Source organism: Ischnura elegans (assembly GCF_921293095.1).
Source record: "Ischnura elegans chromosome 13 unlocalized genomic scaffold, ioIscEleg1.1 SUPER_13_unloc_1, whole genome shotgun sequence".
NCBI lineage: Eukaryota > Metazoa > Arthropoda > Insecta > Odonata > Coenagrionidae > Ischnura > Ischnura elegans.
Window position 1 is genome coordinate 12,337,930 of NW_025791657.1, and position 17,890 is coordinate 12,355,819.

At 40.2% G+C, this 17,890-nt stretch overlaps 1 protein-coding gene across 2 annotated transcripts in view; it reads right to left on the reverse strand.

Annotated features, from left to right (window-relative positions):
* Positions 1-512: 512 nt before the first annotated feature.
* Positions 513-17,890, reverse strand: part of LOC124172517 (gastrula zinc finger protein XlCGF57.1-like) — a 44,061-nt gene continuing 26,683 nt past the window's right edge. For both annotated transcript variants that reach the window (XM_046551956.1, XM_046551958.1), the window contains one exon: positions 513-2,420. In XM_046551956.1, the coding sequence (XP_046407912.1) occupies positions 655-2,420 (1,766 nt within the window). In that variant the 3' untranslated portion in view covers positions 513-654. The remainder of the gene's footprint in view (positions 2,421-17,890) is intronic.

Here is a 17,890-nt window from a genome sequence, read left to right on the forward strand (position 1 = left end):
TCAGAAGTTTACCAAATTAGATGACTATGTATTTTCAATTGAATATGTACTTCCAACAGGGTTTGTGCATTCTTAATAAATACGTTAATAGAGCCTGTGTCATTTTGTTGTGGTGGGAGACTTACATGAAGTTCATTTTGTTAGGCTGTATTTTGTAAACTTTTGTCAGCTGAGTCTACATCCAGATTGATGATAGAGATGTAGAATGTGAAGTTAGAAACGTTGGTTGAGTGCAGCTCTGCGAAACTTGGAATTGGCGGAAATAATTACTTCCGCCTCGGGTATCAGCAGTTAACTCATGTATCCGAAGTTAACTTATGCATCAGCAGGTCATAGGAGGTGAGAATCGAGTCGCAAACAAGATTCAGATAGGTATGAATGTGGAAAACAGATTCGAAATAGCTTAAACGGGGAAACCGGATTCAAATCTATTGAAAAGTGGAAACCAGAGTCAAACCACATTCATGGAAATGAGTAGGAAAACAGCCGCCATGTTGGACCTTCACAACTGATTTCCCACTGTCTTCCTACTGATTTCCAGCTGTTTCAATTTTCAAAACAGATTCAAAGGAGAAGGAAATCAGGGCGTGGAACCTGTTGGAAATCAATGTCAAATCTAATGGAAATCAGTTTTTCCTTGCTGGGTTTTCACATTCATTGCAAGAATAAGGCATCTTTCCGGTGTACCCGATTGTGTAAGACAAGGTTTTGTTTGGTAGTGTAAGACTTTTTACATTCATTGCAATAATAAAGTTTCTCCTTCGTATGAGTCCGAATGTGTTTGACAAGGTTGCTCTTTTGAGAGAAAGACTTATCACATTCACTGCAAGAATAAGGTTTCTCCATCGTGTGAATCCGCGTGTGACGGATTAGGTTGATCCTTTCAGAGAAAGACTTATTACATTCCTTGCATAAATACGGTTTCTCCTTCGTATGAGTCCGAATGTGACTGACAAGGTTACTGTTTTGAGAGAAAGTCTTACCACATTCATAGCAAGAAAAAGGTTTGTCCTTCGTATGAGTCCGAATGTGACATACAAGGTTACTCTTTACAGAGAAAGACTTATCACATTCCTTGCATGAATACGGTTTCTCCTTCGTATGAGTCCGAATGTGACTGACAAGGGAATACTTACGAGAGAATGACTTATTACATTCCTTGCATGAATACGGTTTCTCCTTCGTATGAGTCCGAATGTGACATACAAGGTTACTCTTTTGAGAGAAAGACTTATTACATTCCTTGCATGAATACGGTTTCTCCTTCGTATGAGTCCGAATGTGACGGACAAGGGTATTCTTATCAGAGAAAGACTTATTACATTCCTTGCATGAATACGGTTTCTCCTTCGTATGAGTCCGAATATGACATACAAGGTTACTCTTTACAGAGAAAGACTTATTACATTCCTTGCATGAATACGGTTTCTCCTTCGTATGAGTCCGAATGTGACTGACAAGGGCATTCTTAAGACAGAATGACTTATCACATTCATTGCACGAGAAAGGTTTCTCCTTCGTATGAGTCCGAATGTGACATACAAGGCTACTCTTTACAGAGAAAGACTTATTACATTCACTGCAAGAATAAGGTTTCTCCTTCGTGTGAGTGCGAATGTGACGGACAAGTGTGTTCTTTCGAGAGAAAGACTTATCACATTCACCGCAGGAATAAGACTTCTTCGCAGTGTCTGGACTAACTGTGCATGATGTCTCTCCTACAATAAAGCTTCTCTTCACTTCCCTTACATTTTTATTTTCCCTTGTTTCTCCGATGTTATCCTTAAGAAGCCAATTTCCTATTCGTCTCACCCCTTGGCTTGCACACTTCAGCTGATTTAAACTTTTGGAGGAGATGGGATGACAAGAACTATTAGTTTCTCTGCTAGAAACAACGGTTTTGAGGGACAAATCTTTTCCGATTGACAAATTTGAATCAATATCCATATTACGAGTCGCGAAATGAATCTCGAGGTGCTTCACGAGATCATGTTTGGCATTGAATGCTTCTCTGCAGTTGAAGCAATGATAAGATTTTTTCGTTGAACTGGCACGATTCCCAGGACTTATAATCATGCACGTAGTTTTCACTTCGTTTTCTCGTATGACTGCCTCGGGGCCATTCTTTCCATTCTCAGTGCTCCTAAAAAACTTCATGGTGTCTGCCTTATCACAACCACTTCTGTTAGCATCAATAGTCATTGTTGCTCTATCCACTCTGATTTTAGACGCATATCTAGTTTTCGAATGTAACCGTCCATCATTAGGAATTGAGCACGACGTTATTTTATCGGTAAGAAAGGTATCACATTTTTTAATGTCTTTATCCATCACCTTCTTTCCTTTCCTTGAGTGTGATGCTGTAATATTTGGTTCAAGGACTGCAAATATGGCCGAGTCTCTTTTAGGAGCTGCAGACTCTAGAAAAGAATTTCACATAAAAAATAAGTAGAGTCAGGCATGAAATCTATGATTCGTTGAACTAATTTATAACACCCTTTAGACCGATACCAAGGTAGTTACTTTAACCGATCCTTCAGTTAAATGATATACACATAACAAAGTGTCTGTTAATTTTTATACAGTGGATTCCATATATTATTTCACAAATTGAGCGGCACTGCTCCTCAGAGAAATTGAGCAAATATTGTACACTAGCCTAAAGTATCTACTCCAGAAAACACCTCAATGCACTTTTTTAAGTACAGAAGTAAAAATAAACTAAACTTACAAAAAGAATACATACAAATGTTTAATTGAAACAAATATCAATTATAAAACCAAATACTTGCTTACATTACAAAGCTTAAACTATGCAGTATAGAATAATACAGGAAGTAGAGGGGCCAGAAGGTAATAAAAGCTGACAAATACCATTATCAGCTTAATAAATAATAGAGTGGAAGATATCATATGTCATATTATAAGAACTTATCTTCAGAAGAACAGGTATATAAAAATATTCCCTGATAAAAATAAACTCCACCATGGTGGGTTAAGGAAGGGTAAAGGAAGGGTATTAGCCTTATGGTGGGTAGTTACCCTTGCACAACCCACGCCCTACCCACCATTAAGGGTAAGGGAAGGATAGAAAAATCCTTCGTGTACCCTTCCTTGGAACTCCTTCCCTTACCGTCCGTCAACCCTTCCTCTACCCACTATTGAGGATAAGGGAAGGGTAGAAAAATCCTTCGTATACCCTTCCTTGGAACTCCTTCGCTTACCATCCGTCAACCCTTCCTCTACCCACCATTAAGGATAAGGGAAGGGTAGAAAAATCCTTCGCTTACCATCCGTCAACCCTTCCTCTACCCACCGTTAAGGGTAAGGGAAGGATAGAAAAATCCTTCGTGTACCCTTCCTTGGAACCCCTTCCCTTACCGTCCGTCAACGCTTCCTCTACCCACCATTAAGGATAAGGGAAGGGTAGAAAAATCTTTCGTGTACCCTTCCTTGGAACTCCTTCGCTAAACATCCGTCAACCCTTCCTCTACCCACCATTAAGGATAAGGGAAGGGTAGAAAAATCCTTCGTGTACCCTTCCTTGGAACTCCTTCGCTTACCATCCGTCAGCCCTTCCTCTACCCACCGTTAAGGGTAAGGGAAGGATAAAAAATTCTTCGTGTACCCTTTCTTGGGACTTAGCATTTATAACTGAGGAAAACATATCCTGAAAGTGTCTCCTCAGCTACTTTCACCTGCTTAAGAGCATTGAGTTCTGTACAAGAACGGAAGCAGTCTATGAGTCGTACCCTCCGCCCCCCGAAATATAAAAACACAATCATTTTCCTTCATAAAAGAAAACAAAATATTGAAAAACAATGAATTTTAAAAAAATTTCTTAAAAGATTGAATTTTTTTTCGATTATGAAAAATGTTTGAATTATTTTAAAGCCCATTTCTTAGTATCCTGTTTTTCAAAAATTTCCCCACCCGGTTTTGGACCCCCCAACGAAATTCTTGGCTACGCCACTGTACACAATAGATTCTAAAATTGTGTGAAAAAAGCTCCATTAGAAGTTCTTTCATTCACATTTTTAGGATGTAACCTATTTGTGTGGCTGACAATGAGACATGGCGAGAGTGATGTTTGGTATTTGTATGCCGATCTTATTTTCTGAAACGAAATAGGTGTGGTAGAAAAAAGTCACAGCTTTCTTCCACGTAGACTCGGGTGCAAATCTCATCTTAAGATTTTGTAGAATAAGTTTTGTTAAGAAGCTTTATTTCACCAGTAACTCGATAGCCGAGGTTGTTAAGGCACTAGGTCATTGTCCTATAATATGTGGGTACCGCGTTCAAGATCGAGTCTTGGCCAATTTTTTTGTCTTATAATTTAAGAAATCACTGCTACAACTCATCCCCATTAGTTTAATTTAGTTGCTTAGCGATTTTTTAAATTTCATGTTAATTTATGTTTTTTTTAGTTTTTAAATTAGTCCTTCCCTTCCTGTACCCTTCATTCAGGCTGGCCAAACCCTTTACGTACCCTCAAGGAAGGAGAGGGCCTACCTACCAATTTTCTAATATACCCTTCGTGTACCCTTGCTGAAGGGTTTAGGAAGGGTACACCTATCCTTCCTGTACCCTTCATTGGGGTTGGCCAAACCCTTCCCGTACACTCCAGCAAGGAGAGGGCCTACCCACCAATGTTCTAAAATTCCCTTCGTGTACCCTTGCTGAAGGGTTTAGGAAGGGTACACCTATCCTTCCCTTACCCTCAATGGAGGGTAGACCTCCCCTCAATGGAGGAGTTTATTTTTATCAGGGTTTGTAAGAAAAACAATGGCAGTAAATTAAGATCACAATCTATGAGAGGCACACCTCTCCATGTCTCATGAAACTTTCGTAACATCTACACCTTGCATTATTTAAAAAGTTATTTCAAACATAATGCATGGGGTATTATTGATCTCATACCTAGATTAACATTAGGGATGGTGAAATGGGATGCCTCATATCCAAATATCCGCAGTTATTGCCCTTCATCAGATACACCGGATCCAAAGTTGCGGAAGGCATCGGATATGGATCCGAAATTATATATAATGGCTTCAGTGAATGCACACCACTAATAAGAAGAGTGGAAAGGGTTCTAACTCTCTCATTGAATGTGGCCTCACATTGCCGCTGATATGACTTTCTGCCAGTGGCTCATTCCATGTTAAATCAACCAATATTTTGACCAAATGACCCCACTGACTAGGATTTTCATGAAACTTGCCATCCTCATACATTCTCGTATAATTAGAAATTGGGTACAATTTTAGACTGTAATTGTCAGTAGTTAATGAAATAGGAGCAATTTTTGCTCCTATTTCATAAACTACTGCTTAACAGCAAACAGCAAGTTTTGGCGTGACCCCTTAAGTTCCGCAACGTGCAACACATGGTGATCTTTATTTTCATCCATAACTCCATTCCTGTGAGAATAAAGGCATGATTTTTTTTCTAAAGCTAAGTGGTCCATAATGATCCCAATATTATCTTTAAATATTCACTGCATGAAGTAATTCAGGTGCAAAAAAATAAAGTTTACAAAAAAAATCTTTCTTGTACCGTTTATCATTGTCAGCATCCATAGGGAAAGGCCATGCGAATACAGACTCATGGTTCAGTTTAAACCAATCATTAATGTATGAGCAAAGATACTGATGAAAAAAATCGTCAGTCCGACACTCCTTTAACTAAAAAAATACTCATCCATGGTCACAGGAAAAAATGGCTCTTTTTCATGGCACATAGATTCTAGACAATTAAGAGGATATATATAAGCTTATACTCATGAATAAACAATATTGGAGCATGCATTGTCTCACTACAGTGCATGCTACTGGCTCTTAGAGTAGGAAACACATAAGCAATCATCTACATCTACATAATACCCCGCAAGCCGCCTAAAAGGTGTGTGGCAGGGTGTGTTAGGACACCAGCCGTTTACAGCTATAAAAAAATGTAGTGCTCAAACGAAGTTGGGACTAGCGTTTATTAAAGTCCTTTATGGTTCGGGGGAAAAACGAATTCGCATATCTATCCGTTCGGCAAAACATCTCTCTTAATTTATCACTTCTATCGGAATTGGAAATATAGTGTGGCTCAAATATTATGTTCTCTGTATCGCTCTTAAAGATATCCATTCTCAATTGTTCAAGCAATCTAAGCCTAGCGCGCAGCCTCCGAGTCTCCAACGGCTCCCAGCCTAACTCGCTTAACATCTGGGTAACACTGTCTGTACGCCCGTAGCAGTTTTTGACGAAACGCGCAGCCTTCCTTTGAATTTTATTCCGTTCGCGGATTAAGTATTTCTGCACCGGATCCCATATGCTCGCTGCATATTCAAGGTGCGGTCGGACGAGAGCGAAATAGCACCTTTCCTTTACTTTCTCATCCGAAAATCTTCCCACAATACGCTTGACGAATCCTAATTTCTTAAGGGCTGTGCCGCAAATATTCTTTATATGTGTTCCCCACGTGAGGTTCGAGGTTATCGTAACTCCCAGGTAATTCACTTCGTCTGTTGCCTTTACATTAATGCCATCCACTGCATGAACGTGATTAGAGTTGGACGAATTCCGCAGGAAATGTACCGCCATGCATTTGCTCAGATTTAGTTTGAGTCCCCACTCTTGGCTCCACAAATGATCGTTGTTTAAGTCAGATGATAGAATTTCATAGTCAGAGTGATCACTAATTTCGCGATAGATGACAGCGTCGTCAGCAAATTACGTATTTTACTGCTAATGCGGGAGCAGAGATCATTAATGTATAAAATGAACAACAGGGGGCCAATTACGCTTCCTCGTGGAACACCTAATGTAACGCTTACAACATCGGAGCTAATTCCGTCAAGAACAACTTTTTGTTTACGATCTCTGAGAAAGTCGCGTATCCAGTTTAAAACTGTTTCGTTTAATCCGCATGACTGTAATTTGTACAAAAGTTTGTTGTGAGGTACAGTGTCGAAAGCTTTCTTTAAATCTAGAAACAGAGCGTCAACTTGTCTTTTCGATTCACCAGATTTTATAACGTCGTGAAGAAAGAGCGCGAGCTGTGTTTCGCATGATCTACCTTTTCGGAATCCGTGCTGACAGTCATGGAGGAAGTTACGTCTGTCCAAGAAAGTCATGATATTGCTAACGACGATATGCTCAAGTATCTTGCCTATAATCGATGTTAATGAAATCGGACGGTAGTTGCCTGGGTCATGTCTGTTTCCCTTTTTGAATATGGGTGTAACGCTTGCAATTTTCCAGTCTGGCGGTAACTTCCCTTCGGAGAGTGACTTCTTGAATATTATCTCTAAATAAGGTGCGATCTGTGGAGCTAACTCCCTGAGGACACGCGCGGATATTCCCTCCGGACCCGAAGATTTACTATTCTTAATCGATTGTAGTTGTTTAGTTATCCCATCACGTTGTATAGATATTTCTTCCATCGATTCCTCAGTATATGGGATGTCTAAATTGAACTGAGTATCGTCAGTAGTGTATACACTTTGGAAGTGGAAATTTAAAGTGTTAGCTTTGTCAATATTTTCGGTGACAAGTTTACCATCTTTATTAAATAAAGAATATACGGTTGAATGTTTTCCCTGAAGCTCTCTCGCGTACGACCAAAAGGATTTCGGATTTTCTTCGAGTAATTCACCGAGTACTTTTTTCTTAAACATTCGCATTGATTTCTTGGTCATTGAGCGTTATGCAGCGTAACTTTCTTTAGCTTCAAGTTCCTTCGATTTATTAAGTGACATGATGGATTTTCTGTACAAGTTGTATAGTTTTCTCTGTTTCCTAATTTCCCTTCTGACATCGTTATAGTACCAGCGAGGTTCTTTATTATCACACTTCAGTTTTTGCGGAATATGTTCGTTGATTCCTTGGCGCAGAATTTCTAGGAAGTGTTTCCATGTCGCATCTGTGCTTTGGTCCTTTGATGTAACTACGAATTTTTGTAGTAGTCTTTACGCATCTCGCCAAATTTAGTGAAGTTGCATTTATCAAATAAGTAAATTTTGCGTTTAGGTTTTACGGCTGACACTACATCAATTTTTAACGTTGCAAAGATTACTCGGTGATCGCTTATACCGACAATAATATCGAGTTGTTTTATCAACTTAGGATGGCTTACTGCTAAAAGGTCTAATATCTTCTTTCCTCTCGTAGGTTTGTCAACTACTTGGGCTAGAGAGTGATTTACAAGTATGTTGAGTAATACCTCGCTGATTTCTCTATTCCTTGAATACGTTTTTACGGTGTAAGTATCCCAGTTTATGGATGGAAGATTAAAATCGCCCCCGATTACTATTACACTATTACTGTCTCTCTGAGTAAATGCAGATATTTGATTTTCTAGAAGGTACATAACATCGACTTCGGAGTTCGGCGGTCTATAAAAAGAGCAAACATGAATACTCCTTTTGTTTCGTTGTTTAATTGTACACCATACGCTTTCTATTTCGTTGTCAATTATTTCGTGGGCGGCGCTGTGCAAATGTGATTTAACTGCTATAAAAACTCCGCCACCTGTTCTATTGCGTCGATCGCATCTGTAAATTTTATATTCTGGAGGAAAAACTTCGCTGTCGCTTATATCTTCCGTAAGCCAGCTCTCTGTCCCCATGACCACGTCTGCGTCTTGAAAAATATGCTCGATTCCGGCGCGCTTGTTTTTTACGCTACGGCAATTAACTACAACTAGGTTAATGTCATATTTTGTAGTTAGAGTTTCGGTTGGTTCTTTTCTAAGCTTTTGTGTACTCAGCGGGTGAATTTTATTGGCAGTACCAATAATATTTGACATTTTGTCTTTCTCAGGAGCACGCGTTTTGGGAATAAATACGCTATTGTTCGGCGTTACCGCTCTTAAGCTTACTTCTTCGTATCTTTCGCATTGCGGATTTCCTCGGAGGCTACGTTTAATTAAATCATTGATAATCCCGCTAGATGACCTACCCTCTAGTCTAAAAAATACCCACAGTGCTCAAAAATCCTACGAGCCACCCGTTCCGACGCCTCTTTGGAATAATGCACCCCAGACGAATTGAGGGGAGCCCGGCACGATCTAATCACCGGCCGAAGATCCACGACCTCTGCTCCAATGCTCACACAGAGTTCCCACAGCCTCTTGTTGATCCAGGAAATCCTGTCCCAAACTCGAGGGCCGCAGTCCGTCCGTGGAACAATGCTGCAGATGGACCGTCGCATATCGATACCAGTGCCCCTCCGAACGCGTTCCACTTCCGAGCTTAGATCCCTGAAGGAATTTAAAATCTTATCAGCTCTGCGTTCAGAGGCATCATTAGTGCCAATATGGGCCACCACCCGCAGTCTAGAACAGCCCGTGTCCTTCACTGCTGATTTTACCGCCGCCGTAGTATGGGGTACAAGGCCTCCTGGTATGCACCACGAGGTGACCCGTTGGTCCGCTCCGTCTCTCCTTGCCCTCTTCTCCAACTGGGAGAAAATCCGCCGAACGTTGGAACTCCCTAACAATACGATCCCCGCCCTCCCTCCCCGGCTGTCTCTCGAAGCTGCATCCCTCGCGACAGGGGGTTGCTTCACGACCTCGACAACTAGCTCCCCGGAATTGTCCTCCGACAAGACCGCGAAGCTGTTGTGAACGGGTATGGGGTTAGCCTCCGCTTCCCCCGCTCCCCGACTTGGCTGTGCCACCGCCCCCCGCCCTTGGGGTACAGCCACCCACTCGGGCCTCAGGTTATGAGTAATCCCCTGACCCGAAGACTGCACCGTCCCATCCAAGGTTTTCGTGCAGGCTACCTCCCCCGAGCTTGCTCGAGACACCACCTTGGTATTGCACAGAGCCGTAGATGAGACGCTACGATCCCCGGATCGTGGGATTTCCCCAAAACCCGTTACCCGGGCGCGTATTTCTGCCACCAATTTCTCGAGTTCGGTGACGCGTGCCTCAAGGAGGTCGCTCTTCGCCTTGCTCTTGGCCTTTGTGACGGAAGATCGGCCAGCCATACTACTCTAGGGGCTTTATCGACTTTATAAACAACGCTTAGAAGTTACACAAACCGATAATAATGATAAAAATATTGCGTAAGATGAAGCTAATTATTTTTTTTAACGAGTAGCTAAGAAGTTAATAATTATAAAGAAGAAAGGGTCAGTGATAGAGCTCGCAAACAATAGAAGATCAAGTAATTTTAGGAATTAACACTAATACCTTAAATCTATCAATAAATTCTAGGTACTATGCTACTACTTAACAACTTAACGAGACAAATAGTATTATAACTAGGTTATCACTAAAAACAATTAAGGCAACTTGAAATAAGGAAGAGAGAAGAGAAGTTAAAAGCGAGTAAGTTGGTCAACGACTCTTTATCCGTTCCCCAGTCGCGTGGCAGGCACAGTAGCAGCTACAGGACCAGGAAGCTTCACAACACTACTTCACTACTACACTTTACTACTCTAGCTACTTCGCAAAATATGATCAATAGAAATACACACTAAAATCACTACTCTAGGAAAGACGGTAGCAACGGGGTGGAAGCCCAAGGTAATCGCTGGCGGTCAGTGAAGAACCGGTTTCAGGAGCGCACGGCACACACAACCTCACTCTTCGAGAGCTGGTCAGAGAATGAAAATGTGTGAATGTACTCCCCAACGTACAGCTAATTTCGAATACTACAGCTACTGAGTAGTATGGTATAAAATGCAAAGGCAGAGGAGAGCTATCAGAAAGTTTTATCCAATTTCAGTCCAAGTGAAGTTAATTTAATTCTCATTCATATGGTGCTGCCTTTGTGATATTGTGTTGAATTTCAGACTAAGCAACTCATGTGTGTGATTAATAGTCAGGCTTACATTGTAACATATCTTATTCGTATTGAGGCATGTCTTGCCATGTCAGAGAAAGCATTGTGCAGTGTTGGCAAAGAACTCAGTTCTGAATTTCACAAAAAGAGCTACACAAACTTTTTTATTTCAAATAACTACCAGAAGTGGACAGATAATTCATTACCCTGCGGTGCAATATTCCTATGTCATCACTGTTGACAGTGTGCTCTCATCATCTTCATTCCTTTTTAAGGAAATACGAGTGTTATAAGCTTTAATGTTGTACCCTTTTGCCATACATAAAGGTCCTGTGAGGAAATTTCTGAGGACCATACCTCTAAAAAGGTGTAGGTCCGTGAGAGCAGCAGGCATCATGGTGAAGCCTGGAGAAAATTTGCTGTATGTGCGACATGAGGATTTCCAAAATTTGTATAAGTGAAATTGTTTCCAATGGCATTGACGAAAGCGATAAAGAACTTTCATCAGTTAAGACTGGGTAGAAAGTCATAGAAAATAAGATGAAAGACACTGCAGCTTGGAGGCTTTAGACTGCTCTCCTTTGAAATTACATTCTTTGTCTTCTCACAGTACACTCATATGGAAAAGGAAAGATAACACAGGCTAAGCATGGCCTTGTTTTTAAAGTGTCTGGTGCATTGAAATTTGTGAATCCATCCCTGGAAAATCTAAGAAGTTATGAAGATGAGAGTGACAGTCAACTCATCAAGCAAAAGGCAGCCGACTTGGATGACCTGCTGTCTAAAATTTTAGAATAAATTGCCAACAGTTAGCTGGCTGAGTAAACTTCAAATGTTGACCCTGGCCCCTTTATCTTGGTCTATGAAAAGGATTATGAGTGAATTTCATGTTTCAAACTAAACTGTGAGACAGGCCAAACAGTTACTTGATGAGAAGGTAATACCTGCTATGCCATCACCATGTGCTGGGAAATCACTTCCAAACTCCACAGTAGAGCTGGTGAAAACTTTTTATGAGCTTGATAAGAATTCTAGACATATTCTTGAAGCCAAAGATACAGTCAGTGTGGGTAAGATTGAGTATATGCAAAAGAGGTTGATTTTATAAAACCTCAAAGAACTTTATGTGCTCTTCAAAGAGCAATATCCACAAGAAGAAATTGGTTTCTCCAAATTTTGCTCACTTCAGCCAAAATTGTGTGTGATGTCTGGTGCTTCTGGGACTCAATCAGTTTGTGTTTGAGTCATACATAAAAATGTAAAACTTCTAATTAGTGTCTTGCAATGGGGAACTTGCATGAATTTTTTTTATTTCATAGGCGGACAGAAAATTATTTTCTGAATGCAACAAAGAAAACCGCATGCAAATCGGAGTTTTCATTCGCGAGATATTTAATGATAAATATAACGAATTTTAAAGCGCGGGAAAAACTCCCTCACCCTCCAAGCCACTGCCGACGAAGCCTCGATGACGTCAAAGGTGCCTAAACATCACGCGAAGCTATTGTTGTGATTGTTTGTAATAGTTGCCAGCAGTTGTGAGAGCTTCGTTTGTTAGACGTGTTGATTATTTTATATTTAAAGATAAATATCCGACGATAGAGGCTTGGAAGCCCTCGTCTTTTGTATTATTTATAATATTAATATCTGAGTAAGGGCATTAAATATAAAACTGGAGCAGTTAAACCAAAAATTTGATAATACCTAAATAACATCGTTGTAGGAGTCTGAGCCACGGCCATTGGAATGGGGATACGTTAATGGTAAGTTGATGTTATCGACGGCATATCATTCATTTAAGTATGTAATTAGAACGATTGTGATCCCTGTAAACACAAATAGCTGCTGAAGCGCTGCAGCAGCGCTTCACCGTAGCGCTGCAGACGGTGCCCACGCGCTGCTGACGCGCGACAGCAACCTTCAAATTTCCGTTTTTTGAATGCCACACGCGCTGCTAGAGCGCCACTGTAGCGCTGCAGAACAGCTGCGGCAGCGTAACGGAGGAGCATCACGAGCGCTGCTGAATAGCTGCAGCAGCGCCGTTCAGTTGCTGCGGCAGCGCTGCAACAACCGTCTTGCAGCGCTGTAGAAATGCATTAGCAACGCTACACCAGCGGTGCTGCGGCGCCCGAATTTCGCTTTAATTGCGTACTGAATCAAGCTTATCCTTGCCAATTACTACCCGGTGGCCTATCCCCAAAAGCAATTCCATCATTCATGTGCAGGTCTGAATTATCATCGCTGCTATGCTCGTAGATATGTCTACTTGTCCGGGCACTCGTCAGCCTGGCAGGTGAATGAAGAAATAGCTATTGGGCATACGCTATGAAAGAGTACTGAAATAAATTATTAGGTCTTAATTGAATTACGCAGTTCAATCAATTCAACGCAGTTACAATGAAAAATCATCAAAAGCAAAGGCAACAAACATAGTACTCAATATAGAATGAGAATGCACCACAATTCCTAGTTACAGAACAAAATGACAGTACCCAAGGGCAGAATTGCATGGCATATAATAGCAGTGGAAGTTTTTATGCTCTTTCTTCGAAATACAAAACTGAAAATTTGAGAATAAACAGTGGTCGTTTAAAGTAATTATGCTAGACACATCAGATGAAGCAAGAGCAATTCAATGAAAAATAAAAGCATATATTCATAATAATGCAACAGTATACACAATCGCTGTTAAAAACAGATCTCCTTATCCTGGTGCAATTTCTGGTACCACTCTCCTATCTTTTTATTTATTTTACCAAAACCAACATGAACCAGCGTAGGCTTCTTATCAGCATCTGAGGAAATACCAAAGAACACACATAAAGCATCTACTGATACAAAAGACGCAATCTATGGGAGATCAATTGTGAAAGGAGGGAAGGAATAAATGACAAGAGTAAAAACTATACCAAGAATAGCTTTGCAATAATTATAATATTTATCATGATGAATCATAAGCACGCAAGAGGATTCCCACATGCACACCACACGGTCACAACAATGTTACATACGCCAGAAAATTACACTTTCTCATTTATATAAAGGCTAAACTTGCCAAACACTCATGAAGGCAATCTACCCTGAAGCTAGAACTTGCAAAAACATTGTCAATATTTTCTAATTTGTTCTCAGAAGGTTCAGTGAACACACTCTTGAAGTAGGAATTCAATAAATTGACTTTCACGAAACTGTTTGCTAATACTTATCCATCATCGTATTTTAGCGATCAAACGGAAAATATTTTACATTGCTCGTACTTCCCTAACACCAGACTAAAATTCTTTTGAGTTATCCCGTTACTCCTCTACCAGCGTTTTCATTTTAAAATTCGTCAATGCATTCTTGAAGGCTTCCTTAAGCTTTAAACAACTTATATTTTTTAATTAGTAACACGAGATAATTACTGGATAAATCAGTATTGACATCTTCCATTTTAGCAGGGCATTCTCTCTGTCGCTTTAATGATTTTTTGACTCCCGCGTCAGCCCATCTCGTTGGACAATCTTTTTAGTATTTTACTAAAAAGGTTGGCTAACTAAAAACTTTTCAGCTGTGAACTTTTCCTGAGATATACGTTACAGATTTCCTATTTCACTATTTATGGAAACCTATATGATTATTATTTTAAAGCTTATTTCCAATGGTTCCAAACATAACTACGACCACGTATGTAAACAAAAACACTTACTCTTAAAATGTGCTTATATTCACCATGAAAGAAAGCCAATCCTACCTAATTTCAAGGAGCATTGAATTTAAAGTAACTAAAATTATACATTTTAAAAGAAGATGATAAATTCTTACCTAATTAGAATCCCCAAGGACGATCAACAGTTCCACGACGTTGGCCGCCATAGCCTCAGCAAACTTCCCAAGCACCCTGGTAAACAATCGCGTATCGCGTAGCGGAGGATTGTTGCACAAACTCGCATTAGCAGCGTTCCAGCAGCGTGCTGCAGGCATGCTTTGGGCATGCGCTGTTGATGCGCTGCAATTGCATGTTTCGCCAGCGTGCTGCGAAAGAGCGCTGCACAAGCGCTGTTACCGCGCTTCATTGAAACGGAAACGAACTTGCAGCTGTGAAACCCCTGTGGAGCGCTGCTGCAGCTATTTGTGTTTACAGGGATGTTTACTAATGTCCGCTTAGCTTTTATATACAATAACTTCATCCGTTTATTCGTAGGTACCGGAGAATTCGTCGTTTAGGACTGTCTGTGCTTGTATTATGGGGTGAATTCCAGTCAATGCAACTTTTGCTCGCTGATTGGAGACATCTAGGAACATTTTTGTGCCAAAATAGTGTTATTTTCAACGTGACATCTCCCGTTAAGCTACTGCTAATAATCACAGTGCCAGTGGTTGTAATGCACTAAGTTTGACAAGGTTGAAAAATGTCGGCCAAGAGTTATCAGAGTTCCATCGTGATTGAATAGTAAAAAGTGCTATTACGCTATCGATAAATGTCTAACAGTAGTGTAAAAATTGTCAGTGGCGTGCTAATCTCCGTTGTTCACCGTAGATATGACATTTCACGATCACGCTATTGAAATAAAAACTGTGTGTGAAGTTTGTTATTCCATTATTTCAACGAATAGTAGTGAGAAATGTCACTTGTGTGGGCTAATTTCAGGGTTTAAATCAGTGAATAAATAGTTGTATTCATCATAACGAGTTCTGTTATTGTAAGTTGTACGTGATGAATATAAGAATGTGATAGTGACATCCAGTTTTTGATAAGAGCATTTGCTTATTTCCCACTATATTTTTATGGTATATGCTAGAATATTGTTTATGGATTTACCTATATTATTGAAATAGGTTGTAGCTTGTGTGTGTGTTGGCAGCGGAACCGATTCGCGATCTCACATGTGGATTGTGTGCAGACTGTTTTGCTGTGAATTCGTACCGTAGGACGGATAGGACTACCTTCTCCGTTAATCCGGCGTTGCCAAATTCAACAGCACAGCTTACGATCGTTATCCTCCAGTATTACAAGTTTCTTTTACAACTCGATTTGCCGCCGACGTATAGCAATAATTTGTCTTAACAAATTCCATGAGGGTCGTGGCATCGATTTTTGGTGTCCTAAAAAAAGGCTGGTGTCCTAACACCCCATGCCACACGCCTTTTAGGCGGCTTGCGGGGTTTTATGTAGACGTAGATGAATTTCAGGTGTAGTATTCGAACGAGTGGCAACGATATCATCCATTTTTCTGATGACTGAAACATACGAAGTGAAACGCTTATACTTCATCATCCCGGTGTCTAATTATTAATATCCCAAGTTATAATTGCGGCACAATAGCAATAGGAAAACTTGCCCAAGAATAACAGAACAAAATAAAGTGACGATGAGCGGCTAAATACTCCCTCAAAACAAATTTTACACCATGCGCTCAGCGTATTTCCCTACTCCCTACGGTTGTTTAGGCACCTATGACGTCACGCCTGGCCTCGGCAACGCTCGGGTGTCTTCGCGCAGTGGTCGGCTCAGAGAAATTTTTCTCGATTTTAAATGCAATTTTTTTTATTTCTTTTGATGTTGAATGGAGAAACTGAATGTATTTTTGCGTCCTAATGTATCCATTTTACGCATTCAAAATAGTTTTTAGAGCAATCTACGACCCATGCAAGTTCCTCATTGAAGGATACATATAAGGAGTTGATGGATATCATAATTTCTATATTTTGTGAATATGACCCTCTGATACAGTCAACTATAGGCAGTGGGTTTCCACTGATACATGGGTTTACATCATCCATTGATGAACTCTTGGATATTCTATGCCTCAAAATGAATAAACTGATACCACATTGTTACGTCACTAAAGAACAATCCTCGTTTTATCAAAATAAGCAAAGAAATCCTCAGTCATGAAAAGGTAGTTACCGTGATGAATTTTATTGAAAACTTTTCATTTTTAATTCAGGATGAAGTTCAAAGTTATCACTGGACCAATCTATTATCCACCATACACCCTAGCTTGATTTACCTGAAGAAAGATGGTACTCTCAATACCTCATCTCATTGTTTAATATTTGATGACCTTAACCATGATGTGTCCTATTTTATGAAAGAGCAACGTCACCTTATAGAATTTTAAAAGAGAACTTCGCCTATGATCCAAGAGGTTCGGTACTACAGAGATGGATGTGCTGGGCAATATAAAAACTACAAGTCTGTTATAAATTTGTGCCATCATTATAATGACTATGGAATGAATGCAACCTGGTCTTTTTTTCCACAAGCCATGGAAAGTCCTCCTTTGATGGTATAGGTGGTATCATTAAACGGATGGCAGAGCAAGTAACAAACAGCAGCAGGATTTGTGAGTTTTGTAGAGATAATATGAAAAACATTAACATCCATTGCATTAAGTCTAGTGATGTGCCAAGGCCACGTAGTAAAAATCTTGAAAGATCCACCTAGGCAAAAACAATTTCGGGCACAAGAAACTTCCGTCATTTTGTGCCTTTATCAGATAGAAAAGTTGCTGAAAAGTTCACCGACTTGAATGACGAGCACAGCATTATATTTGACTTTTTTTCTGAAAGAGTGGATTTTCCCGATAATTTGGATGTTGGTTCATATGCTGCTAGTATTTACAGAAAGCAGTGTGGTACATTGGACTAGTGAAAGCTCTCAACCATGAAGAAGGTGATATTTCAGTTAAATTCATGACACTTAAAGGCCCCTCACCTTCATTCTCTTGGCCAGAGATTTATGATGCTTGCTGTGTGCCACTAGGACAATGTTGTACGTCAGGGGTTCCCAAACTTCTTTGTACCGCGCCCCCCTGCTACACATATCAGCTTTCCATTTTGCAATACCCTATTTCCACGGTGCCGTACATACCAACTCCTACTCATACAAGTACTTGTACTCGTACAAGTATGTGCCTACTTGATACCGTGAGTAGGTAATTTTTTTGTTCACTGTTGAATGCGGTGACGCAGAATGGAAAGATTCAATAATTGTACATAAGATGAAAATTAAAACAAGTATTACATGAAAAACGAATATAATTACTGATACTGCGAGCTCCGCTCTCATAGGCACGAGGGGGTTGTTTGAAACGTGCAGGGGAACGATACTGAGAAATTTAT